Source organism: Cottoperca gobio, chromosome 24 (genome assembly GCF_900634415.1).
Source record: "Cottoperca gobio chromosome 24, fCotGob3.1, whole genome shotgun sequence".
Lineage (NCBI taxonomy): Eukaryota > Metazoa > Chordata > Actinopteri > Perciformes > Bovichtidae > Cottoperca > Cottoperca gobio.
The window spans coordinates 2328755-2347364 of NC_041378.1; the positions used below are offsets into that span (position 1 = coordinate 2328755).

Here is an 18610-nt window from a genome sequence, read left to right on the forward strand (position 1 = left end):
TGTGTGTGTGTGTGTGTGTGTGTGTGTGTGTGTGTGTGTGTGTGTGGCGATGAAAAGAGGTCTATCATTTACTAAGTAACTGCTGCAGTGTGATTGGTGTTGATTAAATTGTGTGTGTAGTTTGTGAAGGTTGTTATGAAAAGTAAATCGCTCCTTCTGAAGTCACTGTAATCACTGCCTTTCAACTGGGAGACCACACACACACACACACACTCTGGAGACAAATCAAAGCAGCTTCCAGGTTTAAACTTTTCTAAAAATAGTCAAACTGTCCGCTGTGCCGTCATATCGTCTGCAGCTCAGGTTCTGTTCAGGAATTTTACCTTTTTTAGTCATAAATTCACCTGGATATGATCCACGTTTTCATTTGGTCACGTCCTCACTACTGGAACTCCCGTTTAATCCCCTAAAACCCAGTAAATCCAGGATAATTCACACATGAATCATCCACGAGGCTGCTGGGGAAAGATGAGCTTAGCCAGAAAAGGGACAAGAGCTACTGAAGGGAGCTTCTATAACGCAGGACCGTCTTCATACAACAAGGTGTCCTTACTGATATTACTTGTAATTAAAAATACTTTAATACTTTCTCATAGTTTTTACATTTTGAAGCTTTTAAGTCCTTAAAGTGCTCTGAGCAAACTGAAGATTGTGGTAGGATTGAAAGCTCCAGAGTAACTAAATGGTCCTTGAGATTGTTTCATTCAAGGCCTTGATTCCCCCCTCCCCTCAAATTCAAAATCTTTCAAGGGTTTCAAGGATCCGTGGAAATATTTTGGAGCAGTTTGAAAATGACACACACACCACACACACACACACACACACACTTTTAGAGTGTAAGTGTGTGTGTTTTAAAGTCCTACCATCTCAGAGCTGTCAGCAGCAGAGAAGTGGCTGTCGCAGTCGGCTCCTTCGAAGTGGACGGTCCAGGTACCGGGCGAGCGGGGGTGGGGTACTAACCTACAGAAACCTGCGAGAACAAACACACACACGAGACTTTGGTGCTACGTTCTCTCTTCCCCAGAAATAAACAACATTGTTAAGTCAAAACAAAGGATGATGAAGTTACACAAAAGATTTAATCAGGACATCTTGATATATTTAAAACTGTTTTGTTAAAGATCCCCTGAAGACGTACGAAAAATAAATGTGTCTGATGTTTTTCAGTTTAATCCACAAATACACAATGAGCAGGACTTTCTTAAAAAACAATATAAAGACTCTTTATTACTCTCACTCGTTGCTCTCACTCGTTGCTCTCAATTGTTACTCTCACTCGTTACTCTCACTCGTTACTCGTTACTCTCACTCGTTACTCTCACTCGTTACTCGTTACTCTCACTCGTTACTCTCACTCGTTACTCGTTACTCTCACTCGTTACTCTCACTCGTTACTCTCACTCGTTACTCTCACTCGTTACTCTCACTCGTTACTCGTTACTCTCACTCGTTACTCTCACTCGTTACTCGTTACTCTCACTCGTTACTCTCACTCGTTACTCTCACTCGTTACTCTCACTCGTTACTCGTTACTCGTTACTCTCACTCGTTACTCGTTACTCGTTACTCTCACTCGTTACTCTACTCGTTACTCGTTACTCTCACTCGTTACTCTCACTCGTTACTCTCACTCGTTACTCGTTACTCTCACTCGTTACTCTCACTCGTTACTCTCACTTGTTACTCTCACTCGTTACTCTCACTTGTTACTCTCACTTGTTACTCTTAATTATATCCAAACAGAAACAGAAGATTTCTCAACAGAGTTTATTTGTGTGATATATTCTTTTTGAATAGTTCACCTCTCTGCAGCAGTGGCTCCAGGAAGTCCTGCAGGCCGTTGGGGAGGCTGCGCACCACATCGCAGGAGTAGCCGTCCTCAGGAAGGAGGAAGGGCAGCTGGAGGTCCGGATCCTCCTCCAGCTGAACCTCTCGCCCGTCACTCCTCGCCAGCTCATCTGCTGTGTTCTCTGCCACTGCCACTACATGGTCCGTCAGCTCCTGGACACGAAGCAGAGAGATCACATTTGTTATCGACGGCTCACTCGCGTTACATAAAGAGGATGTAGTGTTTCTGTGTCTTACAGGCGGGATGTAAGGCTCGTCTGGAGCACAGTGGTAGTTTGTCATGAGTGCGTGGAGCTGCAGGGAGTTGAGCTTAAAGCAGGTGTTGTGGATGTTCTGCACATCCTGCATGGAGTATTTGTCCATCGTCAGCAGGGTGGTGGCCTGGAGGACACACGGGGAAAACATTTCAACCAGCTACACATCATGTTTATGCTTCTTGTCTTGTTTGCAGAAGTTTCTCCTGCTTTATTCTGTGCAATGTCAATGAAGCCTTTATATTCTGCACTCACTCCCCACGTTCCCCAATATCCTCTCACCTGTACAATCCGGCTGAGGTGGCAGTCGGCGGCGAGCTCCAGGCCCTGTTTCTCTGCCCAGGCCTCGATGTGGCTGAGCTGCTGGCGGAGGATGGCCCCCCAGTAGTGACAGCACAGCCCCGACTCTGTGTCCGTCACCAGCTTATTGAAGAGCCACATGTTGATGAAGTGGAAGAGCTGCGAGAAGAGCTGGATGGTCAGAGCGGCGTTGACTCGACACCGCCGCAGCAACGACATCGCCCCGGTCAGGGTGTGCAGGACGTCCTCTGGGAAGAGAGGAAGCGAGAGACATCAGATGGAGGATCGGACATTCATTTTGCTTTAGGGAGGTTACGGGTGGCAGCCATTTGTATATGTCACTGACAGACATACGAGGCTGAAAACAGAAAGAACGGAATCACTGCACGTGTCTGTGAATTACCGATCTTGGGTCTCTGTGGATTGTGTTCTTCGGGGTCGTCCAGGAAGGCCGGCATGTAGTTGTTCAGATCAGCCTGGAGACAGTGGACCAGGTACCTGCAGCAACACATGCAGACAGGTTGTTATTATAAAAAACCTCAGGTAGATCATCTATAGTCTAAATGTTGTCTATGCAGAATGAAAACAAGATAGCAATGTGCGTGCATCTTTCTTTTTGAAGGAGAAGAAGAAGGAGACAAAGAAGAAGAAGAAGAAGAAGAAGAAGAAGAAGAAGAAGAAAGAAGGAGAAGAAGGAGAAGAAGAAAGAAGGAAGAAGAAAGAAGAAAGAAGAAGAAGGAGGAGAAGAAGAAGAAAGAAGGAGAAGAAGGAGAAGAAGAAAGAAGGAAGAAGAAAGAAGAAAGAAGAAGAAGAAGAAGGAGGAGAAGGAGGAGGAGAAGAAGAGTTGATGGACTCATTCATAAAGTTTCCACATATTCCCTGTCTGGAATAAATCTCTAAAAACATGATATTCTAGATTCCCATCCAACACACACACACACACACCCACAGACACACACACACACTGACTTGAAAGCCATCTGGACCAGATGGGCGAGGATGTCCTGGGCGTCCAGCGTGACGCGACTCAGGTCTCGGTCCTGCTTGATGAAGTTGAGCAGCTCTGAGGCGTTGGCCATCCAGAAAGCCAGCGCTCCTGCAATGTTCTTCTGCTTCTGTAACGCATCAACCACAGCCACACGAAGAAAGAACACATACAGAGGAAGTAGTTAGAGCGGCAGCATGAAGAAGAGACCGGAGAGTAAAACAAAAAAAGAAGGTAGGTTTCTGTTTGAGTGGCAGCCAGAAGGAGCAGTTGTTACTTCAGGGATAGACTTATGCCCCGCCCACTCCTCCCTCTAAGCCAACCCGGTGCCGAGAGGAAGAGTGGTCATCACTGTCACTCAAAAGAAGACGCTTAAAGTGTCCTCATGTCCAAAATCCTTCAACATTTGAAGCTTTATAAAGATTTCCTTTATGAGAGACATTAGTGACCACTCCCTTTTCCCTCGCAGGCACCGGCTCCATTTACCAGGTCGCCAGACACGAGCCTCCTCCACGCACAAAATGTTTGCAGAAGTCTTTATGACAAACTTTAACAGTGTTTTAGACTGTAGACTTACACATGTATTCACACTGCGAGCACAAGGATCAACAACCGGCTACAAGACCGTTCATTCCCAATGACAATGACAAACAGGGAAGTGTTGTGCTCGGATTTAAATGCTTCTCGCTTCCTGTTTAGTGTGACCTATCCCACGACAGAAGTGCTGAATGGTCGGCCAATGGAAACCATCTAAAGTTGATTTCTTAAATGACTTGACTCATGTAGGAATAGTTCACGTTTATCTGTAATAATAGGTCTATAGGCAGCAGCTGGTTAGCTTAGCTTAGCATAAAGACTGATCACATGGGAACAGCTGGCTCTGTATAAAGGTAACATTTTTACCATTTGCATACAAGTTTTTCCTCGTGCATGTGAGAAAATTGCTCACTAATTAACTAATTATCTCATTTGTTTACTCTGTGTTAATAAACAGTGTAAAAATTATAATTTGGAGTTTCATGGGGGGTTAGTTGCAAAACTATTTATTGGCCAGAAGCAGTAACTTCCTGGATTAAACAAACGACATGTTAATCACGTTATCTTGGGATATTTGCAACCTGTCGACTTTCCAGTTTTATGCTAACTAGCTTAGTTTAGCTTAGCTTAGCCGGCTTTACTGCAGATAAGTTATCCTACAGACATGCCAGTGGGATTATTAAGTATTTCTTTAGCCTTTCAAAATACAACATCTTTAAGGGCAATATAAAGCAAATGACAAGGCACGCCGTTCCTTGTGTAACTCTGAAGCTGCACATCACTGCATGAATGTAATCAGAGCAACTTGCAGGATTAAATTATCCTTCAACCAAGTAGCTTGCAGCAGCAACGCGCTGAACCGGGATAATTATAATCAGAGAATAATTAATGATATAATTATCTCAAATGGCCCACAGTGAGGGGATGACATCAGACTTTTAATGCCGCTCCATGTGTCAGTCTACAGTCTTTCTGGACAGGGAGGACAGAGCTCAGTGTGTGAGGAGCTGATTGGTTAATATCCCCGCCACTCAGAGAGGGAGGAATGTGTGAAGCTCGCCCCCCCCCCCCTCCCTACACTTATCTAACTCAAATTGAAAATTTTAAATCCCTCCATTCAGAACAGCCAGAGAATGAGAGATGGAGCCATCCAAACAAAACGAAACGTGACAATAAGAACATGTAGGAAACACTTAAAACACAGACGGATGGTTGAACATGTTAAATGAACTTCCAAACAGACAAATGAAGCAGCGGAGGTGGCGGAGCTCTTGTCTCGACTTGTCTCTCATCCACACTGTTGAGTAGGAGAAGCAAGACGGGATGTCACACAAAATGCCAGAATTAAAAGATGGAGCGATTATGGGGAAGAGCGGTTGCTTTGGTTTGGCTCAGTTTCTTTTTTGTTTTTGCTTTTAGTACCAGGCAGGTCCAGGAAGCTGAATGGAATTAGTTGGGTTGATGTTGCTGCTTAGTTTTCCAGCTGTGGGAGGACGCATTATTATGGCTTTATTTTACATTTCTGTTAGAATGAAGAAAAAGAAGCAGCAGCAACAATGAAGGGCTGGTCAAAAAAAAAAGCAGAAGAGAGAGAGAGAGACTCAAAGAAGGAAGCCGAGAGGTTGGGCGACATGATTTTACTTTTTTATTTGTATTGTTGACACATCTGGTTTCCTTCAAAGGAACGTCAGACATGTGATGGATTGCAACAACACACAAGTATTTCCTTGTGACCAGAAAGAAAAAGATTTATGCTGCCTTCAAGCAAATATCTGAAATAAAAGGCAAAACATGCAACACATGGTTGAACTGGTGCAAAGGTTGAGATGCTGCTTGATCACCAGGACTTAATGTTTAATACACAAACATAATGTGTCAAAGAATGATGGTTTAAATAATTATATAGTATTTAAAAAATATAGAGTTTTACTGTTCATTAAAATGTGCTGTTCTATAATGTTGTAAAGTATTCTACATGTAGGGATGCAACTTGTATTTAATTCAAACATTTACTTTACTTTAATTAAAGTCTTTAAATTGTTTGTCTAATTATACCAATAGTTCAAAAGTATATGTAATTAATTCTACAATAATATAAAACGGAGAAAAGTACAAAACTTTGCATTTTTGCTTCATTTTCTGTCAATCATCTATTTGTATTTATTTATTTATATATATATATATATATATAAATTCTAACTATTTATTATAAGTAAGTATGAATTTAAGTTTAAGTTTCTTTAAAAAGGCAGAAAATTGAGTTTCAAATGTATTGTTGAACTTGAGATATTTTATAAATGTCGCCCACATCGAGAGAAAGAGAGAAAGAGTGAGTGAGGGAGGTAGACAAGTCTGTAGCAGCCGTATCAGGGTGTGCTATTGTGCTATCCTACCTGATCCCCTTCAGGAATCTCCTGTATGGAAGGAAGAGGAGGAGGAGGAGGAGGAGGAGGAGGAGGAGGAGGAGGAGGAGGAGGAGACGTTCACAGGACAGAGAGAAAACACGTCAACAGCTACAGTATGGAAACAGCCATGTAACACACACACACACACACGTACACTTTGACACACACATGGTCATGGTTTACAATGTGAAGACATCTTGACTCGGTTAAAGAACACAACCGAAGGTCATCTGAGAACCACATCTGGTCACGGACACATCACAGGGCGTCTGGGAAATCTATTAAGTTCAGTGTACAGATGTTTTTAGGAGCTTGTATTTGATTACTTTCATTTTATTCTACTTTATACTTCTATATAACTATCTCTATTGTACTGAACTGTATAAACAATGAAGTCTTAACTCTCATCTCAAATATAAATCCACTAATAATAATAATAATACATTGTTAAAGGTTAAGCTGCAGCATTGGAGACGCTTACATATTAAATCATCACTAAATATATTAGAGATATAATGTATATTCTTCTTTTTGTACAATGAGTACTTTTATTTTGCATGCAGAACTTAAACCTTTAAGTAAAAGATCAGAATACTTCTTCCAACAACTCGTTTCATATTCCTTTAAAAGGTCGTTCTGATTTAAACCAATGTTTTAATAAATATATTGCATTTAGTGAAAGTTCTTCTACATCTCTTCGTGTTAAATCTTAAAGTTCTATTTAGTTCTGTAAGGTTTATGCAACTGTGGAAATATCATTGAAGGCGCCATGCTAGCTGAGTTTTAGCACACACTATGTCGCGTCACACCTCGAGCGTTTAACACCGACAGGTAGACAAACACAAGACAGAAGCACGGACTGGGCACGACAGAAGAAACTGTGGAGAGAGAGCCGCAGAAACATACATGAAGGAAATTAAGCGTCAAACAATTCGAAAATGTCAACAAAAAGCGGGTATGAAATACATAAACAGCAGAACTCACTGAAGTCATGCTCAAATTAATCTACGAGCGTGTCTTCACAATAAGCACGCCAACAATAAGATTTAAAAAGAAGTGTTACTGACCTGAATGACTCCCTCCATCATGCTCACCATCTTGTTGACGATGGCGATGACCTTGTGCGTCCTCTCAGACGGTGACATGTCGGGCCGGTAGGAGGGCGACAGGACGTAGCGGCAGGCCATGTACAGGACGTAAGTGGGCGAGAGTTTGAAGTGGACCGTGGAGCTGTTGGTGTAGTTGATGATGGCTGACAGGAAGGTGTCTTCAGCTGGACGCACACACGGAAAATCTCTTCATTAGTTCACTCGCACACGTTACAAGTTTAAAGAAGGAACAGCGACAGTGCAGAGAGGACGCGGTGCTTACAGCTGCTCACAGGGCGGTAAGCAGTGACCTTTGACCTTTAAAATCTCATCAGTTCATTTGAGTCCAAGTGGACGTTTGCGCCAAATTTGACGGTACCCCGAAAACTTTCTTTCGCTTTAGCTTCGTTGGTAAAAATATTCGACGTCCATCTGGTTGCAGCTGCAGCACGACATCGCTCCTCGTGACAACCTGAAGATTTCAACGGTGCAACGTGCGTGATTGTCCCAAGAGCATATGGTTTCTCCCAGTGCATTGTGGGTATGGGACCAAGCGAACAATCAAAACCTTCCCGAAAACAGATGAGCTCACGCTACGGCAAATATATACTCGGTGCGCACACGAGCGCACGAGGGGCGAGAGTAGACGAAAAGTCAATAAACAGAAGTGTTGTAAAAACAAAGCGACCGGACAGACGAGCTCAGCGCTGCGGAGAGAGCGTGGGAAACTTCTCACACATTTAATGTTCACTGGACGTCAGGTTAATAACAAAACAAACATTTCCTGATTGAATTCATCGTATAAAACAAACAGTAAAATGATATTAATCTAATGTGGGTCAGAGTGACCCCCCCCCCCCTTCTAGTCAGACAGACGGAGCCGGAGGAGATGACATTTTTAAAAGCCATTATACTGTCAACAAAGGAATGTACAGTACCATGTGATCTGAGTGTAATAAGGTTACAAAGGCTGGTTATAATGGGGAGCAGTGTGTTCCTGTGTCTCCCCAGACACTAAATCTGTTGTCTGCTCTGTTTTGTGTTCTGTGGTTGTTGGTCCATTTGTTGAATTGTGACACGTTTACATTACAGACTGTTACATGCACCAAACAAGGAGATTATTCTGTCTTTTTATTTATTTTTAATCTACTCTGAGTCTGGAACATGCAAAGTAACTCCAGACATTTTAACTCGCAGGAAGAGCTCAGGTGTAAATGATAACGTTAACAAAACCCTTCGGTGTCCCAGCGTCAGGGAGAGAGCCTGCACAACACCAGAGCCCTGGAGCTGGCTCAACTGAATGAAATGCAGCCATTATTAAAGAATAACCTTTTTTCTAAAGTGACATAATGTTGTGAGTATTGAGCGAGTGCGCTGCAGCAGGCGCTTAGATTGTTAATATAAGCGTTACGAAAAGGATCCTGCAGAGAAATACATTAAAAAAATAACCTTTGGCTTCATCTGACCCGTTTGTTAGCGTGTCTAAAGTCTCGCCCGGAGAAGAAATGTTCTGATCATCGTGATAACGATAGTTTCCAGCTGTCGACTGCTCACTAGTGCAGCGAGGGGAACGCAGAGACGCACTAATACTCACAGTTGTCTCTGAACTCGATGCCGGCCGGCAGAGTCAACTCTGTTCTGTCTGCTGAAATGTCCTGAGACCTGAGGAGACAGAACAGCACCATGAGAAGAGAAGAGAACACTAAATATATAGAGAGAAGAGGATAAAGATGAAGGGCGAAGAGGAGGAAGAACGGTGTCTGACCTGCCGTCCTGCAGCTCTCGGATCGTGGGCTTCACCATGCCTCTCTCCATCTCCAGCTTCCCTGAGCTCTGCACACACAGGTCACAGCGTGAAGCAGCTTTCATGTTACTCACTAAACATCATCCCAACGTAAGAACTCGTGTTCTCTCACGAACAAGTAGCAGAGACGACAAATCAGTGCAGCTCTCTTTTCCCCCAGATTTTGGATCTGTAAACTTCTGTGCAGTACCTGGTCCTCTTAATATTTTATATGTGTCCAACAAAGATCCGTCAGATTGGATGTTTGCATCCCAACAACACGTCTGTTAAAGCTGCATTCAGCAAGTAATAACATGTTTGTTTACAGCAACAATTCAAATGATGTGTGTGTGTGTGTGTGTGTGTGTGTGTGTGTGTGTGTGTTACCTTGCTGGTAGGCAGAGCAGCTCCACTGTGGACGTCTCCGTGAAGGTCGAAGGTTGTTTCTGGTACACTGCTGCAGCAGACACACAGAGGTTTAGTTGAACTGTGAGCTCCACAGATAACTTTTCATTACTGACAACGACAAGAGCTCAGACTTAATCCACACACACACACACACACACACTTATCCAACTGCTTGTCTGGGAGGACAGAGCTGGATGCACTGACTCACTAATACATGCAGATGGATAAGTTTGCTTTTGACATATTGCACACACACTTACATAACAGTCTAATTAGATATAGAGAAGCCACGCCAAGAGTACTGACTGAGCACTGTATGCAGCCAAGCCGGTACTCCGTGTGTGTGCGTCAGTAATTGAGTGTGACAGCAGGCGTGTTTAAAAGACAGGCTTCTGCTTTTCACGCCCCACATGAGGCGGGCATCGATGTCAAACAAACACAAACACAAACACACAAACCGTTTGTCACACACACACACACAATAACCAGCAGCAGCAGACAAAGTGTGTTAAACCATTAACAGCAGGACTAGAACCACTTTCTCTCCTGAACCACATTTACACAATTGATTTTGTTTCTGCAACTTTGACACCCGCAGAGATAAGACCTCTTAAATTCTGTTCACACTGAAGGAGATGAAGTTAAGCGGATGTTTTCAACCATTGAAAACAGATCAGAGTTCATTTTGTTAATTAAAAGGAGACGTCGTTAAACACTAACTGTGACAACGTGCGATATTGTTGACGAAAGACTAAAATGTAGATTTAAAAAGATTAAAACTTTACAATAATCTCTCTATTTTTATAGGACAACATATTATAGACTGAGGAAAGCAAGACTTCTCCGTTTGTGAGATTCTTCTTCTGTGGATCCACTAATCGATCACAACCAAATTAAACCAGCAGACCAACCAAAACAAAGAGCACATCTACCGGCAGACCCCTAACCTTTAACGTAAAAGGATTTACTGGCACCCCCGTGGTTATAGAAAATACTTCAGACTGTAGCTTCAAAAAGAATCCAGGATAAGGAGCCGCAAGCAACACAAAATGATGTCTCCTTCCAGATTTCGGGTAGATTAAAGTTCTGAACGCTCAACGCTACACGATCATCTGTTCAGCTGCCAGCACCTGCTGCCAAAAAGCTCCAATCTCAAAACATCAGCCAAACTGTGGCTCTAATCGTTCTGCACATCGCGTCGTGTCCCCGGCTCAAATGAACTAGATATCCTTGTAAGTTTGTTCAGCAGAACGTTGGAAAGCAGCCCAGACAACCGCAGGGATCCACGTCCACCGCATCAGGCTCGTGTTCCAGACCGAGGTGACACTGAGCTGCACAAAGTGACAGATGGTGTTAATGTGACTCGCCAGACATTACGGAGACTTTTATAGGGACGTGTGCCGTTTCTCAACGTAGCTGGGAGTCAGACAAACTCATCAAAAGCCCAAATCCATGAAGTCTTTGTCCAGGTTGTTGAATGCTCCGTTCGACCTGCTCCAACTAAAATACAATTTGACTTGTTGTTTATGTAAAGCAGCGATATGTGTTTGTGTTTCTCCGTCTGAAGGCAGTGAAGCTGTGAACACATCACGGACATATTATCCCTTTGTAACGTGGCTGTGGCGCCTGCTCTACACATCCAGCAGACATGTTAGCAACATTAGCATTCATTTAGAGTTTCTGGTCACGGAATGAATGTAAGTCCAACTCCTCAAGAGAAAGAACCCCTTTCTCACGCTCAGAAGCGCGTCACTAACTTGTTCTGGCTCGTGTTGGATGTTGAGCCGTTAACGTAAAGAGGGCCGCAGCCAAAACCATCAATGATGCTGAGATTAGAGATTAGAGCTGAAAGACGCTACAACGCAGCGCTGAGGGGAAACACAGAGATAATAGCAAAAAGAAAATGTTTGATTATATAAAATCAAGCACTTCAAATGACACATTTCTATTTATGTACAACAACTTCTAAAGCATCTGCTTTTTCCCCTCACATTCACAAACTTTCAAGGATTTCAAGGACCCGTGGGAACCGTGATAGTCTGTAGATATTTGATTGTATCGTGAGGCAAAGTGTCTGTGAGTAACAAACTGAGTACTGTATGACTGTATTTAAAACGCAACACTGAAGCGTCTTCAAAATACTATATACTCCTTTCTGGTGCAGTAACGCACCTAAAGACATTTTACACTCGAGATTAAACAACTTTAAATACTTTAACAAACGTCACAACTTCAATAAGTCACTCAGAACTTCACAGGACAAGCTAAACGAGAGGAACCACAGTTTGTTACTTCTCGAGTCCTTTGAAAGAAGTAATTGATGCAGAAACACACAGAGCAATGAGTAACAGCGCCGGTTACTTACACACCTCTCTCTCCCCGTGTTCGTCATCCATTAAGTCATTAAAGGGCCACTCACTTCAAAACCTCTTTTTCTTGTCCTTCATCCCTAAGCAGCTCACACTCTCCCTTATCTGGTGTGCTGCCTCTCTCCTTCTCCTGCGAGTGTGAGAAGCGACAGCGAGCAGGAGGCCACACCCAACACCATGTTGATCAGATTAGAGGGCCTGCCATAACCCTAGACCTCCGCTCTTCCTCTCCTCTCATTTCCTCATTCTCCCCATCAGTCCAACCCCAAGACTTCCCTCCTCCCCGTTTTCCTTCCCTTCATCTCTTGCTCTACCCGCCAAACTCCAAACCTCATCCTCCCTTCGTCTACAATAACACCCTCTTCTTTTTCTCTGCTCACAGACTTGAGAGAGTAGGAAGGAGAAGAGAGAGGAAGTGATTTAGAGGTGACGACAGTCTCCTTCCTCTCACCCAGACTTGTGTCGGCTCCTCATCATGGCGGCCGGTTCCCTCTTCCCTCCCTGGTCGAACATCGGGTCCACAAACTTAAAGACGTGCGCAGACCCAAACTGGAGGGTGGAGCCCGAACGCAGCACCGTCGTCTCCGTGACTCGTTGCCCGTCGACGAAGGTGTCGGCGTCCGGGCCGTGCGGCGTCACGGTCACCATGCCTTCGCTGTGCATGAGGTTGCAGTGGTGCGGCAAAATCCCCGGGCCGAGCAGCTGGAGATGAACAGACGGCAGGTACAGAAACTATAAGTTCAAAGTTGCTAAGTCTCAGTTTATAGTTTATTTGCACATTTATATAACAAAATACTTAAAAAGTGAAATGTAAGCGTTTCCTCCCGTGACATCAGTCCTGACGGACGACCTCTGTACTGTAGTTTGATTTGTTCGGGAACTAAACGCAGGTTTTGAATCATAGGTTAGTGTTACTGCTTTGCCTGGCATATTGCACATACATGTGTGAGTCCTGCGGGGGAGCCAACGCGCTCGTTTATGGGTCGTGCGTGGTGTTTTCTGACGAGTGAAAAGTGACTTTATGGCGCCTTTGGCAGCTTTCATATTGTAGGAGCTGCCTGTGACGTGTCAGGGGTTAAAACATGAATGAAATGTGGATTCTCCTCGCTCTTTGTGTGGGGAAATATAAACCATTTGAACTTTGAATGTTTCCGTGACATATTTACCTGGATGGCTCCATCGTCTGTGCAGTCTGAGCCGACCTCAGTGATGCTTTGCTGAAGCCGGTACAGCTTCGGTTTGTCCCGCGAGTCTGACCCGTCTACACACACACACACACACACATATACAAACACTCACATTTAGCACTGCACAGGAGGGTCCTCACATCACAAGAAAGACATATCCACGTTCAGCCTCACACACACACTCATATTGGCTGCACACACGGCGGGACAGCATAGAATCCGTCTGGGAAGAGTCTGAGAACATTGGAGTATTCTGGGATGTGCACTGCTAATGTGGCTGCAGATTATTGATTATTAGTAAACAGGAGTTTAGTAAAAAAAAGAAAAGCAAAGCGGCATATTAGTTCACCAAAGAAAAGGGGGAGACATTGCTCTGGGGGGAAATGAATGAGCATCAGAAAAACCTCAGAACCACCTTCTAAAAATAATACAGGAAAAGAAAAGCTAATATAAGAACTACCAGAAGAGCTTTTCAGTCTTATAATAAAGTTATCAAGGACACGGCGCATGTTTGAGAGATCATAGTTGATTTAAGTTTAATACTAATAATGTGTTACATGCACACTTTAGTAAACTGATGCTTGTCTTGTGACTTTATGGTGTAATTACTACCAGAGACACTCACTAATAAAGGGCTTTAGTGCATCTTAAAGCATTTTATTTTAAGTCTTTGCTGCTGAAACTATGGTGAAAAATACATTTCCCAGAGTTCACTTCTGTATTTGAGCTGAAGTCACTATAACATGCACAAAATGTTTCCAAAAAACACTTTAGATCGTCTTTGAGGCATAAAAAATCATCGTTAAAGTGTAATGATGTCGTGTTAATCTGAGGGATACTCAATACACTGATTTGCTTCCTCGCTAAGAGTTCGATGAGAACATTGAAACCACTTTGGACAGAGCCAGGCTCGCCGTTTCCTTTGTGCTAAGCTAAGCTAAGCTAACTGCACGAACAGTTCAGTGATTTAAACCTTCTCATCTGACTCTCAGCTTTTATTCCTTTAAAAGGCACAATGAGAAGGATTTTAATAACATTAATAATCCCTCTCGCTGGAAGTGTGTTGTCCAAAAAGCACAAATATATCATCATTATGATAACCCTCGACTAGCCGGGGAGGAGGGGCCAACTTTAAATGTTTTGTTTACAAACCCGTCTCATTGTGCCTTTAAACTACCAAAATAAAAGGAATTAAAGTCTTAAATTCTAAATAGCTAAAAGTTGTACATGTGCAGTTAATCCTACTAAAGGACTCCAAGTACAACACTACACTAAGCAGTGGGGGGGGGGGGGGGTCTGTTTGATCATTATCGGCCAGATGGGGGTCACTGCACCCCCTCCCAACAATCCCATCAGCCATTGCAACAGACACAGAGGAGGTGTGGTGGATTTTTGTTTTTACCTTCGTGGTGCCGATAGGCGTAGTAGGCATAGTGATTCCCTCGCCCTAGGCAAACAGGCAGGCAGGTGCGGAGGTAGGAGGACACATGCACAAGGCCCCACACGCACGCACACACACACACACAAAATGCCATACGAAGGTGGGGAAGAAAACAGACACATAGCAGAGGGTGAAAATGCAGCAAGGAGGAAAAAAATGCAGCATTACCTTGTTAACCCATTAATCACACACACACACACACACACACACACACACACACACACACACACACACACACACACACACACACACACACACACACACACACTGAAACACTTGATGTTACAATCTTAAATTAACTTTAACCCTCGTGCCTCACTAGAGACATGTGTTATGTGTTAATGCATATGTTATAACTTACGGCATTAGTGTGAAGTATGTGTTCACTTTGTTCTTTTAATCTCGAGCTCTGGCTTCAAAATTGTAGTTTTTACGATTGTACACCAGATTGAGCCATTTTCTCATGTTATGCGTTTGATGCTGTTGCTAATCATTGACATATCTGTGGATCCAGTGACCCCCCCCCCCCACAGGTATTTAAAGTGTTAAAAATCTGAAAAATAATGAATATTTGGTCGTTTTGCTCAGAACTGAAGACGGTTTAAATATTAATATATATTTTTACAGTCCTTTAAGATCATCGAAGCAGCTTCACATACAGAGTGAGGCACGAGGGCAGAAGGAATAAGTTCACCTTAAAATAAAGTTAGAGCACGACAAAGATCTGCTGATAAGTAAAAACCTCCGTTCTAAATGAGTACGGGGGATTGAGCTGCAGGTAACTAAAGCTGCGATCATTCCTTTCATCGTAAGCCTTCTACCCTGCTCTCATCTAAATTGGTTCAAGGATTCTCACACACACACACAGACACACACCAAATCAATTGTCCATCTTTTTCCAGACACAGTGACCCGTCTACCTGACAGTGGATGAAGTAGATGTGTTAGTATGTGTGACGCTGTGGTTTCCCCAATAATACCACGTCAGCTACAGTTTACTGCAGAGGAGTGTTTGGGTCACCATCAGGCCGGATAAGTTCATGACATGAGGCATAGGACAGACAAGAAGGAAGCTAAAGAGAGAGGGATCAGTAGCAGGAACAAGCTGTTAGGGCTGCATAATGTCACATATAGCAAGACTCAGGTAAGGTGTCGTTTCCAAAACGCCCCCATAGGTTTGTCATCTCAATGCTGGGATTTCTTTGTAGCAACTTACCTTTGTGTTGTACTCTCAACCTGGTCAATCTGCTCCTTATCAAGTGGTTTACCTCCATTTCTCAGAGGATGTATACAATTAACATTTAGCTCCGTTGTAAACCTGATGTTTGTGTTTAGATCAGCGAAACATGCTCTGCTCTTTACATCAGTATCATCACATCATGAATATACATACACCTACAAATGGAAGATGCATCAACGTCATAAGAGATGTCGTCAGAAGCTGTCCCTCCAGGGTTCTGGCATCCATCTTTTTAAACTACATTTACACTTGTTCTGGTGCAGACTTATAGTCGTTTGACCTTTTGCATTGGATTGTAAATACAGATCCAAATATCTGCATATAACTTGAAGCATCCTTACGTCACTAGACGTTCTAACACTGTAATAACATCTGCTTTAGAAGCTGCAAGGTTTCATGAAGCTACAGCTGCTTTGGGGTGTTAAATCAAAGTTAGGCGGAGGTAGCATACACCATCATGCACCATCATGTACAGGTAAATGCAGCTTATTATAAGATCTGCCTCCAATATAGTCAATCTAGACCTCCTGTGGTGTATTTTATATAGTGAGGAAATCCTGTGCTGGTAGGAACAGAAACCACAGAACAGCTGGAATCCATCATGTCGCCACATGTGATTAACTCACATTAGCAGGGAAGGGATGACAGCGTCACCTTCGAGTAACCCTGAATGTTAATGAGTGCAGCTACACTGCCGCCTGTTGGCAAACACCTCCAATAACAGCCACTGTTACCCAGGTGTACACAGCGAATTCAAGCACTTTCTAGATACCTGAACCAAAATGTTCCAGACAATTCCTTTACACACACACACACACACACACACACACACACAGCAATCAGTATGTTGTCACTTTATATGTTTTACCAGCTGTTCATATGAACTTTGATGGCTTGTTTTGACTCCAGTCTGCTCCCATTAAAAGGTTTGTAGGTTTACATTACGAGATGCTCAGACACAGGAGCAGACATGGTGCTGTGTGTGGAGGTCCTACCTGGGCTCAGCTCCACCAGGTAAGGCAGCTTCTCGGGCGGCAGGGAGCTGCTGCTGCCGTCCTTCCTCAGCAGACCCTTGTCGTCCACTTTCCTTCCCTTCCTCCCCTGGTAGTCGGGGGGTCTCTTCTTCAGCTGGAACACTAGCGCTCCTAACATAAGACATAATACAATCTTTAGCATGCCACATTGAAACTATTATTATTTAGATAGTGGAAATAATCTTTCTTTGGATTCCAGCTTATTAAATGTTTACTCCTTTGTGACAGTAAACTGAATATCTTTGAGTTATATACAAGACATTTGAGATCATCCCCTGATCAACATTATTCACCATTTTCTGACTGATTTTATAAACCAAACAACTAATTAAAACAGAAAAGAACCAACAATGATAATAATCTTCAGACCCATATTAAAACGTTGTAAGAATAAGAGGTGGAGGTGACTAAAAGAGTTGTAGTGACTGTGAGGCAGCAGTAGGGGGCAGCAGAGGCCAAGAAAAGAGGTCTGAGAGAAGCACACTATGAATTTATTGTGCATGTGTGTGAGTGTGTGTGTGAGTGTGTGTGAGTGTGTGTGTGTGTGAGTGTGTGTTTTACCTCTGTCAGCAGGCCAGTCCCTGAAGATCTGCAGAGGACACTCCAAGTCGTCCAGAATCGCTTCCTTGCCCGACTTATCATCTTGCTGCAAAGAAAAGACGACATAAAATAAAATAAACCAAATTCTGTTCGGCTCAGACGTTACATTCACACACACATCGAGATGCCAAGAGACTTTAAATGACTGTCTCGGAGAGCAGAAGATCACACACACACTCAGTGTTTACTTTAAAGAATCAGTCTAAGAGATTATTCATGGTTAACTTCAGTTACTTAAGACATACAGTACATGTTTATACACACTGAGGGTGTGTACAGTGCAATACGAGTATTCTAAATGATAATGCACAAAGAAAGACTTCAGTTTAAAGAGGGAATATATGAATTTAAAGATTCTTAGTTTAAGATTCATTTCAGTCCGGATTTGCTATAAACCTTTTTATTCTTTAAATTTAAATTTATTTAAATATATTTAAATATATATATATTTAAATATATATATATTTAAATATATATATTTAAATATATGTATATGTATATGTATATATATATATATATATATATATATAAAAAGGTGGCTAAACTAAACTTACACCATTAGATTTCCTGGAACATACGATATATACTGGATGTTATTGCTGTATGGCAGAACATTAGTTGTAAGTGATGACTCGCAGTACGAATGTGATACGTAGTTTACACTTCCTAATGAAATTATGCCGCTACTATGTCTTTATTTCTTTACAGAGCTGCCTGCAGTCTACAGCCGTCCCACATCTCCTCACCCAGTTCAGTCTCATCGCAGTTAACACCCCCCCTCCCCCCCCAACATAAACACACAAGCTCTACTAGCTAGAATACTAGCGCTTATTTGTCATGCTCACTAACCTAATGGACTTTCTATGTGCTTTAGTCTCATCAGCAAATTGCTACCGACCATCAACAGAGTGTGCGTGTGTGTGTGTGTGTGTGTGTGTGTGTGTGTGTGTGTGTGTGTGTGTGTGTGTGTGTGTGTGTGTGTGTGTGTGTGTGTGTGCATGTGTGTGTGTGTGCATGCGTGCTCGGTCTCTGGAGGGTCTTTCATTGTATTGGCTGTGGGAGCAGCAGTTATTTCATATGATTGACTATAGCCAGAGACCATCTGACACGATAGATATGAGAGAGGCTGTG

The 18610-nt window shown here is 42.9% G+C and overlaps 1 protein-coding gene across 1 annotated transcript in view; it reads right to left on the reverse strand.

Annotated features, from left to right (window-relative positions):
- Positions 1–18610, reverse strand: part of LOC115028887 (afadin-like) — a 78339-nt gene that overhangs the window by 31912 nt on the left and 27817 nt on the right. The window contains 15 exon segments of the mRNA XM_029462797.1: positions 864–970; positions 1803–2001; positions 2086–2229; positions 2385–2650; positions 2806–2900; positions 3372–3517; positions 7397–7602; positions 9012–9079; positions 9183–9250; positions 9588–9657; positions 12429–12679; positions 13144–13238; positions 14567–14611; positions 16841–16990; positions 17441–17525. Of these exon segments, the coding sequence (XP_029318657.1) occupies positions 864–970; positions 1803–2001; positions 2086–2229; positions 2385–2650; positions 2806–2900; positions 3372–3517; positions 7397–7602; positions 9012–9079; positions 9183–9250; positions 9588–9657; positions 12429–12679; positions 13144–13238; positions 14567–14611; positions 16841–16990; positions 17441–17525 (1995 nt within the window).